Source organism: Rhinopithecus roxellana, chromosome 5, assembly GCF_007565055.1.
Source record: "Rhinopithecus roxellana isolate Shanxi Qingling chromosome 5, ASM756505v1, whole genome shotgun sequence".
Classification (NCBI taxonomy): Eukaryota; Metazoa; Chordata; class Mammalia; order Primates; family Cercopithecidae; genus Rhinopithecus; species Rhinopithecus roxellana.
Genome location: NC_044553.1, coordinates 106284837 through 106296692, shown reverse-complemented (window position 1 = coordinate 106296692; position 11856 = coordinate 106284837). Strand labels below are relative to the sequence as shown.

Genomic DNA, 11856 nt, shown 5'->3' with positions numbered 1-11856 from the left:
GAATGTGTCTTCTGCTGGCTGTGTTCTCTGTGGAGCTCGGGAGGGGAAAGGTCAAGCCATTTCTAGGGTGCTGTTGGGAGTGGTGAAAAGGCCTTTCTTTCCAAGGGACACATTTCCTTGAAAGTCCCTGGAGTTTAGCTGGCTCCTATGCTGTGAAGCCAGCTCTGGCCACTAGGGGGCAGGGTCATGAACTCAGCCTGGAGGGAGACTGAGGGGCAGCCGGCATTCTGGAAGGACAGACAGAACAGGCCACCCAGTGCAGACAGGAGAGGGAGGCAGGCGGACGGAAGGGAAGACACCTGGGGTGGATGGAAGTCAGTGCCCTTGGTTGCTGGTATCTGTCTTCCCGGCCACAGCTAGATCAGGCTTCTGAGCCTGTTGGCTGTCAGGGCCAGACTGTGCCCCATAGGTGCCATGGCAGTCCCCATCAAATCCACCAGGCGTCACCAGGCAGCATACAGATAGCAGGCCTGGAAGGTCCCCAACAGCCCAGCTGGACATGCTCAGACACTCTGGGGCTCCTCGTTCTGTGGGACAAACTGCAGGACCCAGTGAGGGAAACGGGAACACACCAGGCTGAGCTGTATGGCTAAATCCATTTATTCCAAAATGAAAAGCGAAATAAACAGGAGTCACATCACCAAGGGAGCCACGACCCCATCCCCGCCTCCTTCCTCTGTCCTATGCTAGCAATAAATAAATTTCCCAGCTGCAAATAATTATTAGAACCTCCTCTCCTTATACCAGCTCCAACCTCCACTAGGTACAATACAGGGAGTGGCCCTACCCCCCAGAATGTTACACAAATTCAATATGTACACTGGGGAAGCAGGAGTCACCCCAGCAGCCCATGCCCTCACCTGGTCTACTGTTAGCCCCACTGTCCTGGTTTAGCTGCCTCTCTGAATAAGAAGATGGGAGCCCCCTGAGGGAAAAGTTGCTTTGGTGAGAGTAGAGAGGTCATCAGGCCTTCTCAAAACAAACCAACTCCGCCAGCCTCTGGTTCTTAAATAACAAGCATCATCGTCCAGAAATTCAAGGACTCAGCCATGGTCAAGGTGGCAAAAAGTCTGTCTCCCCCCATTAGACAGGGGTCTTGTCTTGCTACCCTAGTGGTAAATGGGTGACTGGGAAGGGGTGGCAGGGACATGGTGGGGGTGAAGACTCCAGACCCACTTCTCCAGGCTTATGGTGACAGGGGCCTGCTTTTATTTATTTTTATATCCTGTGACTTTTTTTTTTAATACCATAACTTCTTTTTCATAACTTTTTAAAATAACTTTTCATAAAACTTTTTTCTACTTTTTTTGACACACTTTTCCACATGTTTTATCCCATAACTCTTTCCTCCCATAACTTTTAGTTTGTTCTTTTAATAAACACACTTACATAGTTACAATTTTATAAAAATAAAAAGAGATTATCTCATGCCAAGCGTGCCCAGTATTTGCACGCTATGGTATTTAATACTATAGTTTTCAAGACGCACACAATTTTAAGGCAAAAACAACATTTTCACAAAACTGTTGCAAATTATTAATTTGCAACAATTTAATAGTTTATTACATTACAGTAACATCACAGCAGTCAGCAATGCCACTTTAGGCAAATTCAGTATTTCCATTATATGATTCAGTATTTCCATATATAGTCTATGTTTATAAGAATTCATAAATTGGTAAAAGTCATTCTAAGAAAACTTGGCAAATAAAGCTTTGGACTGGCATTGGCATTTCTTTCTCTACTTTTCCTTCCCCTAGTTGCTTTCTTTTAAACTACAGTATTCATATTTAAAATGTTTTAACTTATTTCAAAACATTAAGATAGCAGTTACATTTTTGAATAGTTATTTTAAAATGACTAACATAAAGTTTTAGAGAAACTATTATGGATAGGGCTGATTTACATTTTCACATTTTCTAAAAATCAGCTTTGGTTTTAGAATTGATTTTTTTCATTTCTGGAAAACCTATCAAGTTTAATCAAATACTTTAAAAATGATTATCATACATTGCAATCTTTCAATAGGTATTTTGATTCTTCCTACAGAAATTCAAATTTATTCAGTTGAACTCACATTTAAAATTTTATGTTTCTGATTAACTCTAACCTTCTAATGTTGCCTTCTAAGCAAATTGAAAGCTGCCTAATACTGAATGAGGAAGAGAACAAATACTTGGCTGAATGAGGTATTGCAAAGACTGCATGCGCTTTGAAGAAAGACTTAAGTTATTGTCATACAATTCCATTCTTTTTAGCTGTTTCTTAAACACATGACAAAGAGTGGTATTTCAGTTAATATAGTACATTTATTTTCCAGACTGACATTCAGCTTAAATATGTCAGTGTGTGATTTAATCCATAGGTACCCAATGAACACATTATTGTCAGTTTAGTTACAGATGCTAAACGCGATCTGAAGGTCATTCCTGGTCATTTATATGTGTCAGGGTAAAAGTGAAGTGATTTGAACAATAAAAATTCCTTTGAAGTAATTTATCAATGTATTAGGTAAACTCAGTTTCAGAATTTTAAAGAAAAACTGTTAGACCAAATAAGGCGCTAATTAACAGTGGTACCATTTCCAGCCTGAGGGTTTGCAACAGACTTAAAGTAACTGTCTTTAAACTGAACTCAAAGAATGCAAAAGCAGCAAGTTCAGAAAATAAAAGGCAAGAACAGGACTTTAAGTCCTGCATGTGTTCTGGAGCCCAGAACACACACCTGCCAGAGCAGGCCACTTTCCTCTTCTGGGAGATTTAAAAAACTCCCCAAAATGTTATTACTCCCATCCCCAATACACAGAAAAAGGGGGAAAGGCTGTTTCCAGTTCTTGGCCTTTTTTAAAACTACTCTAAATGTCAGTACTCACAGTGGCATATTACAAACTAATAAACAGTGTGCACTTGAGGGCAACCCACATATTGAGCTAATGAGCTCACTGTGATTGGGATTCGATCAAACATAACAACAGAACATAAGCAAATTTTATCTAAATTCCATAATGAATATACATGCTGCAATAACATTAAAAAAGCATGGCAGCCTTTTCCAAACCAGCAAGAACAGTTTTGTGAAAATAGTGGGTCTTTGTGTGTTTGCACTCCCACCAGATAAGGGCACACTCGATATGCGAGCTAATGACCTACAATTTTCAAACTGAAAAAGAGAAATGCTAAAGGATGCTAGAGTGAAAATGAGGGAAAGACCCACTCTCCTTTAACTTTTTAAAAATAAATTTAAACTATAAATTAGAAACACAAATAAACATGAGTGGCTCTAACATTCAAATGAAGTAAATGAATTGTGTAGGAGATTAACCCCTTAACTTTTTTTTTCAACTTTTTTTTTTTTTTTTTTTTGATTTTTTGACCGGCTCTTAGGTGATGGTGATGTTTATCTCCCTGTTCTCGGGAGCCCGAAAAGAATGGCACGCAGGGGTTGCTGGCCAAGCCTGGGTGCTCCTGGGTGTCCCGCATTACAGAAAGCAGCTGCATGATCTGCTGTGCAGTGGGGTGGTCGCTGGGAGAACCCTCCCTGGCCTCTCCTGGTGCAGGCTCCACGCTGTCAGTGAGGCTCACCTCACAAAGACCTTCGGAGAGAGGGAGGAGGGGATCTGAGCTCAGTGCGAGCCTCCCCTTCTCCTGCCTGCCCACCCCGCCTGAGGGCTCTGCTCGCCACCCTGCTTGTCAGCACACCCAAGCTCCTGGGGGCTTGGGGCTCCTAGAGTGGGCTCATCAGCAGGGTTCTGGCAGTGGTCAGGAATTTGCCGTGCCCCTCATTGTGGTCGCCCACAAAATGCAACACCTGCCCCTGCAGCTCCAGCAGGGTCACCTGGAGGGAGGGGTGCTCAGCTGCCATGCCGGTGCCAGCGCCCATGTTCATCCCAAACCCCACCCTCACAGAGATGTTGCACACTCTACCTTCATCTCCTGGTCCTGGGCCAGCCTGATGATGTCCTCCTCCTGGTGCCAGTGCCACATCTTTGACACTGCCCCCTGGTTCCCACATGGGGTGATGTACTTTCCTGCGGGAGGACACTGTTCAGATGCTGGCGCCCCTCCGACGGCCCTGCAGCTCCCCCTGCCCTACCCTGGCCTCCTGCTCACTCATGGTATCTGTCTGTCCCGAGAGGTGGATGAATCAAAGCTCTAGTTTCTCCACCCTCTCCTTCAGGTCCACCTTCTCCTTCCATAAAGTCGCTCTGGAGCCAAAATAATGGGGTCACATCTCAGGAGCCACCTGCCTTGCCTTGCCCCCACCATTCTTGGCCCATGCCAGGACCTGCTCACCTGCACCTTCTCCATGGCCCCCTGCGGGCCCCGGTGGGTCTCCGCACACACAAACTCACCCCCAGTCCCTGGGGCTGGGGCCGCTGCCTCTGGCTTCTGGGATGAGACCTGCTGAGCCAGGCGCTGGCAGCACAGTCTTTGCTCCTCTTGGGCATGGGCTCCAGCGAAGTTGAAAAATGCCACCTGAAGGCAAGAGGTGAGTATTCTTGTAGGGACATACACAGAACAACCGGGGCAGGGAGGTGGAGCGCAGCCCCTTCCCTTGGGGCTGAGTGTGCACCTGTTAGTCACAGGTGAAATGGTGTCTGACCACTGGCTCCCGGAGGGAGTGAAAAGTCCACAGAAATCAGAAGATTGGTGAAACCAAGAACACAAGAGGGTCTGGGAGGGACCACAGAGGAAGGTGGCAAAGTAGGAGCAGGGAAAGTCAGGCTCACCATGGCCTCCTGGCTCTCCAGGTCCTCCAGGATGCTCAGCATGGGCTGAGGTGCCTCCTCCTCCTTACTGTCCAGATGTCCTCCTCCATCTCCTGTGGGGAGGTGGCTAGAGGGGTCCTCAGACAACAAAGGAGGTACTGTGGGCCCACCTCTGTCCCCACCCTCACTGTGTAGCCCTAAGCCAGCCCCTCCCCAGAGGGAGAATGAGCTGTTCTTTATTTTTACTTTTGAGAACCAAGATCTTGCTATATTGCCCAGGAACAGTCCCACTACCGATTGGTGCAGGAGTCTTGACCTGCTCCCTTTCTGACCTGGGCCGGTTCTCCTGTCCTTAGGCAACCTGATGGCCCCCTGCTCCCAGGAGGTCACCATATTGATACCGAACTTAGCGTGGACACCCAGTCGGCATAATGACCAGCTGTCTTAAAGGTCTCTTCCAACTCCTCAATCCTATGCTACTAACAGTCCCCCTTTCCTCCTGGGGCTCTCGCCTCTTCCTCTGAGTGGTCTCCCGTAGCTTCCCCAGGGAGAGCCATGAGGCTCAGCTGGGCTTTAGCTGCTGTTTCCGCTGGCTGGTCGCTTCCAGGTGCTCCTAAGGGGCCAGGAAAGAGGGTGAGAAGGCACGGAGGTTGACAGGTTGTCCGTCTCAGGGCCCTGTCCTCAGCAACTCCCTTCCCTGGGTCTCCTGCAACTTTTGGCGGGCCAATTTAGCCACTGCTTTGCCCTGAGCTTCCTGCCACTGCAGCTGGTCCATGAGCTGGGTCTGCAGCAGTAACTGCCTGTGCAGCACCTCCTTCTCAGAGGTCAGCTGCTGATAAGTGGCCACCTGCTGCTAAGCAACCAAGTACTGCTGCAGGTGACACAGGTACTGGTCTCACTGCTGTTGCAGACTCTGAGCCTCTTGGCTCTTCAGCCCCACCTGCAGGAAGAACCTGGACATGAGGGCATGTGTTGGCTGGCTTCCAGATTCCTGGCCCATTAATAGGGTAGCAAGGGCACTGTGGGGCTCTGTGGTCTGCCCAGGCCCCTGGCCCCTTGCTTCAGGCCTAAGAGACTGCCTTCCTTGCCTAGAACCCCATGCCTCCTTCCCCAGCCTAAAATCTCATGTTCTTTTTCCCACCATTTAAACTGTAGGCCCCAGACTGGTCGAAAAGCAGAGGGAGCCAACCACCATCTAAGTGTGCTAAGCTAAGTGTGCTAAGCTAAGTGTGCTACATGCCTAATGTTTCCATGTATTATCTCATTTAATCCTCAGCACCTCTGCAAGGAAAATGTTAACTTCCTTTTGAAGTTAAAGAAACAGACTTAGAGATGCAAAGTAGTTGAATGATGACCAGTGGAACCGAGGCTGGAATCCAGTTTGAATCTCAGGAGTCTTTTTGTTTTGTTTATTTTGTTTTGTTTTAAGACTGTGTCACTCTGTATCCCAGGCTGGAGTGCAGTGGTGTGATCTCAGCTCACTGCAACCTCCACCTCCTGGACTCAAGTGATTCTCGTGTCTCAGCCTCCTGAGTAGCTGGGATTACAGGCACGCACCACCATGCCTGGCTAATTATTTTATTTTGAAATTTTAGTAGAGATGAGGTTTCGCCATGTTGGCAAGGCTGGTCTCAAGCTCCTAACCTCAAGTGATTCTCCTGCCTCAGCCTCCCAAAGTGCTGGGATTACAGATGTGAGCCACCACACCCAACATAAGGAGCCTCTTATACCACTGTCTCTTCCCCTATGATTGGGGGGCTCCATGCCTCTAGCTGGGATGATAGTGTCCAGACCTGGGAGGAGCCGAGGGCTCCCCACCTCTAAAGGTCAGAGGGCAGGAAGCAAGAAAGAGTCATAGGACTGCCCTGGAGGGTGCTGGGATCACCTGCCCCCAGGCTGCAGCTGCCTCTGACCTGGTACCTCCCCTCCCCAGAGGCTGGTGCCCGCCTCCCAGTCCTTCTTGGATGGGTTGGAAGTTACCATCTCTTTCAGGTCGCCCAGCTTCTTCATCTCCTTTACTTGCTGCTCCAACTGCAGTGCGCTCTTGTTCTCGTTGTTCTGGACAGACAGAAGCAATCAGTGGCCACCCACTATAGCTGGAGACCCCAGAACTTGGTGTCTGCCTCCCATGGCACTGGGAATGGTGGAGGCTGGTTAGAAAAATCATCCCCTTTCTCCCACAGCCATCAGAGTAGGGCTGTGGCTCACAGGTGCCTTTAGAAGTACCATTTCATGTGAGGGCTACAATGCCCCATTTTACAGGTGGTGACACAAAGGCCTGGAGGGCTAGGGAAGAGGGCAGGCTCCCCAGGTGGGGCAACGCAACAGCTCCTCGAAGCCACTGTGTGGCTGGGCCCGCTGCTCATAGAGGGCTTCCTACCCCAGCTCCAGCATCCTCTCCAGCTCCCACAGCCTCTCCAGCTCCCACAGTGTCTTCTGCTCCCACAGCCTCTGATCCTGCTCCCACAGCCTCTCCCATTCCAGCAGCTCCTCCACCTGGTCCAGCAGCCTCTCCTGCTTCAGCAGCCTCTTCTGCTCCTCCTGCCGCCTCTCCTGCTGCAACAACTTCTCCACCTCCTCCAACAGCCTCTCCTGCTCCCATAGCCTCTCTTGTTTCAGCAGCTCCTCCTTCTGGTCCAGCAGCCTCTTCTGCTCCTGCTGCCGTCTCTGCTGTTCCAACAGTTTCTCCATCTCCTCCAGCAGCCTCTCCTGCTCCCGCAGCCTCTCCTGTTTCAGCAGCTCCTCCACCTGGTCCAGCAGCCTCTCCTGGTCCAGCAGCCTCTCCTGCTCCTCCTGCCACCTCTCCTGTTCCAACAGCTTCTCCACCTGCTCCAGCAGCCTCTCCTGCTCTGGCAGCCTCTCCTGCGCACGCAGCCTCCCCTCCTGCGCACGCAGCCTCCCCTCCTGCGCACGCAGCCTCCCCTCCTGCGCACGCAGCCTCCCCTCCTGCTCACGCAGCCTCTCCTCCTGCGCACGTAGCCTCTCCTCCTGCGCACGTAGCCTCTCCTCCTGTTTCCTATTCAGGAGACTCAACATCTGATTGTTTTCCACCTCGGCCTGGAGCTGTCTTCCCAGACTCTCCAGCTCCTTCCTTAGGTGTTTGGTCTCATCTTGTAACTGCTCCACCTAAGAGTATCCTGCTGGGGGCTCTGGGGCCCGGGGTTCAGCTGAGAAAGGAAGCAGACAATAAGGGCCTCTGGATTCTCAAAAAAAAAAAAAAAAAAAAAAAAAAAAAAAATCCTCCCTTTGGTGCACAGCTCCTCCTCTCAGGCTTCCCAAACTTGACCTCACTGCTAATGATTCCTCACACCCAGATGGTAGCCAATCTTCCAAGCCACTTTCAGATAGAGAGAACTGTGGGTGGCTGACAATGGGCACTCCTCCCTCTTTGATGATGGGGACCCTGAGGCTCATGGAGATGACAAGACTTGCCATGTCCTGGCACAGACCTCTCTCCCTCTGCCTCAAAGCCCTTCCATCCACCCCCCTCCCTGGGGCATTCTAAGCCACAGCCTTCTGATGCCGGTCCTGCTCCCAGGTCACGCCAGCCCCATCTTACCCCTCTGGTGTTTGAGTTTGAACAAGCTCCTCCCAAGCTTCTGTACCCGATGTATCTCATGCTGCTTCTCCTTGTTCAATGTGCGAACCTGGCCAAAGCACAGGGCGAAAGGGCCCTAGAGAGAGGGGCTGGTGAACCTCTAGAGACAGAGTTGGAGAAAGGCCCCCACTTCTGCCAGCTTGTGATTTAGAAAGGTGCGTTCATTCAACAAACATCTACTGAGCATGTAGGGGCCAGGTACGGTTCTTCACAGCAGAGATATAAGAAAAGAACAGACAGGAGCCCTTGTCCCTGAAGTTTCCATTCTAGGGGCCTTTACATCTCAGACTCTCAGAGCTAACAGAGACCTTTGATACTCTCTACCTCCTCCAGAAACACGAGCCCAAGGAGGAGAGATGGCTTGTCCAGACTCAAAAAGCAAATCAGGGACTGAGTCAGGGCAGAAATATGGGTTCCTGACAACCAGTCAGGCTAGTGCTTCCCTGAGAGGTGACAACTGCAGGGCATGTGTGACAAGGACTCGAGCAGGGGTGTCTGGAGAAGAGACAGTCAGCAAAGAGGGTGGTACTGAAGAACGAGGCTGCACGTTCTGTGATCTGGAGTCCCTCCCTCCAGGTGAGGCCTGGGCACCCCAGCTCCCCATTTGCCCTTGGCACCAGGGGCTTTAGCCCTTTCTTCAGGGCCCCAAGGGGAAACGAGTCCAGGTTTGGCAGCATGGAATCAGAGGACCCCACTGGACTCTTCCCAGTGAATGGATGTTTTCACTGAGTTGACTGATTATTGTGGCGCTTGAGTCCAGGGCTACTGCTAGTTCTTGGCACCGGCTATGAGGTACATGCAGAGAGGAGGAGTTGGACGAGGATTGCGGGGAGGGGTAGAGAGAACACTCATTAGGGCTGGGGAGGGGTGTGTGTGGGCTCTCTCAGCTGGCAGAGGGGCAACCAGCCCCTGCTGTGGGAGGAGGTTGGAGGGCTGGCCTGCAGGGTCACTGCACCTCGGCCCAGGACCTCTTACCTCCAGATCCTTCAGGGTAGCAGATGATGCAGGGGCCTCCCTGTGGATCCCTGTTGCTGACTACAAGAGATGAGAGTGCACATGGAGATGTTCTGTCCCTCCTCAAGATCTAAGCCCTCTGACTTCCTTTCTTCCCCATCAACTGGCAAAACTTTATTTTCTGCCTATCTCGGACTCTTTGTCCCATAACTCCTTTGTGCCAACTTCTCTCATGGTTCTTATCTCCCCACCATCCCACCCTGGGGCCCTTTCAGTGACTCCTAAAGGGGCAGCCTGATGGCAAGTGGCTCTTCTCATTGGCCTGGCTTCCCCTTGAGACTGGGGATGAGGAAAATCAAGCAGCAATGACCATTTCCTGGGTGTCCTGGGTGTTTACAGCAGGCCATGTACTAAGGATTCACATAAAAGCAACAATAACAAATCTCATTAAACTTCACAAATGGAAGTAAAAAAATTCCACCTCTATTATACAGATGTGAAAAGAGAGACCCGAAGACCTCAAGCAACTTGCCCTAAATCACATCTTAATCAATCCCTAATCAATCATTAGCAGACGGAGAGGCAGGATTCAAACCCAGAATTCTTAACCAGTACCCAACAGTCCATCCACAATCTTAACAATTACCCTCTACTGCCCCTTGGGTCCCCTGTCCCCAGGAGCCTGGTCAGCCAAGACTCACATCCCCAGGTGAGCGGTAACCACCAGAAGCTGCTGTGTCAGGGCTACTGCCATTGATTTTCTTTTTCCTGTTGGCTCCTGCTGGAACACCAGGGCTCTTCCTCTGCCAATATTCTTTTAACTATGGGAAGGAAGAGCAGTAAAACTCATGAGAAGTATCAGCCCCTACAGCCACATCCTCCTTTACAGTTTTGACAAAATACTCTTATACACCATCTGATTTAATGCCACCAACAACTGTACAAGGTGTGGTCACAATCATTTATTGACTGAGGGGAATTGATATCATGGCTAGAAAAATATAAAGGAAGAAAAAGGTAATACTAGAACTTAAACTCAGTCTTTTGACTCCAAGCTCTGGGGTTTTGCCATGAATCAGCAGCTGCCAGGGACCAAAACCAGGGGCAGAGATAGAAAAGTAAACATTAAGCAGGCAGGCACTGTATACCATGTGGTTTAGAGTCATACATCCTCACACATCTGTTAGTGTGAGGAAGTGCACCGGTACCTCTCACACTTTCATATCAATGTGTCCTCATGGCAGAAGGCAGCTTTTCTGTTAAATCTGGGAATTTATCAGAAAGAGGATAACCCAAGACTCACTTCAGAGAGAAGTTTGGTATATGCTTCGAAACCTATGTGACTGTCATCCCTAAGTACATTAATGTTTTTTCTCAAGAGAATCAAGGGAAAACGATGCTTCAGAAAGATGTCCCACATTTATCCTGTGGCACTCAAAGTACCCCAGGTTGAGATGATATGAGGAAGATTCAAACTGTCAAATTCAGTTTCCCAAGATCTGTTCCACAGAAGATGAGCAAATCTCACTTCAGAGACCACTGACTGAAGGGTAGTGTGGTCCCAGAACCGTGGAGAACTCAGAAAAAAATGTTAAAGTCTCTCTGGAAAGTAGAAGCCTGGGAGAAAACCAAACCAAACCCATTCTCCCATTGCCGCCCAGAGATACTGTCAAGGTTTTGAGCTCACAGGGGAAGTGCAGGCTTTTCCCACTGTCAATGTCTATGTTAAGGGAGTAAGACAGCCTGAAACCTCTTGCTCCTGGTTCCCACAGTCTCCATTCCCCTTCCAACTGGAAATTTGTGCTGTGACCAGAGGATCCGGAAATGGGGTGAGAAAACTTAGGGGACTGGGTTGTAAGATCAAAGGCCGGTCTTGCAGCAGTAATGACAGTTCCTAGAGGGACTGTGACATTACTACATTCCATTCTTCCCAGGGGAGAGGACCACATCAGCGTGATGCCTGAGTCACTGCTCCACAATCGGGGAGGGAAATACAGGGTTCGGACTCAGGTCCTTGAAGACGCCAGCCCAAGAAGCCCAGGGAGGTTGAGCTTGGGGCAGCAGGAGGGGAGGGCAGAGTCTGCAGTAGGGAGCCCCAGGAGTCACCAGCCCAAAGTCATGCAGGGACGACTGGTGAGGGCGGGGCCTGGGGCTGGGGGACCCAGGTCCTAGGAGACGCAAGCCCAAAGAGCCCAGGGAGGTCGGGCTTGGGGCGGCAGGAGGCGAGGGTCAAGTATGGAGTGGGGAGCCCCAGGAGTCACCCACCCAAAGTCACTCTGTGGTGATCGGCAAGGGCAGGGACTGGGCTGCTTGCTGAAGGGGTGGGGCTGACTGACAACACTTTGGTGGGGGGAGACCAGAGGCGCCGAGGCTGGGGGCCCCAGTCCAGTATGCCTCAGGAGTAGTATGGACTCTGGCAATGGTTTTGTCGTCGGAAGGGATCCATGGCTGGGTGGGGGGCCATGACCTGGTGCGTTTTACCTTTTTCTTGGCTACAGTCAATTTGCCCTGTCGTGTTGTTTCCGACATCACAGGGTGGGTAGGGAGGCGGGGTTGCGGCCACAACAGTGAAAGCCCAGTGAGCACTGCTGAATGC

At 50.2% G+C, this 11856-nt stretch overlaps 1 protein-coding gene and 1 pseudogene across 1 annotated transcript; both read right to left on the bottom strand.

The window, feature by feature from the left end:
- Positions 1–315: 315 nt before the first annotated feature.
- On the bottom strand, positions 316–3983 carry LOC104660480 (annotated as a pseudogene).
- A 189-nt stretch (positions 3984–4172) lies between these two features.
- Positions 4173–11819, bottom strand: LOC104660481 (golgin A6 family like 10). The gene is given in 12 exon segments (XM_030931151.1): positions 4173–4202; positions 4293–4475; positions 4730–4823; positions 5249–5321; positions 6706–6767; positions 7034–7222; positions 7224–7875; positions 8268–8355; positions 9007–9091; positions 9262–9341; positions 9962–10081; positions 11742–11819. Coding segments are annotated over 12 exon segments (1704 nt in total). The 5' UTR covers positions 11790–11819.
- Positions 11820–11856: the final 37 nt, after the last annotated feature.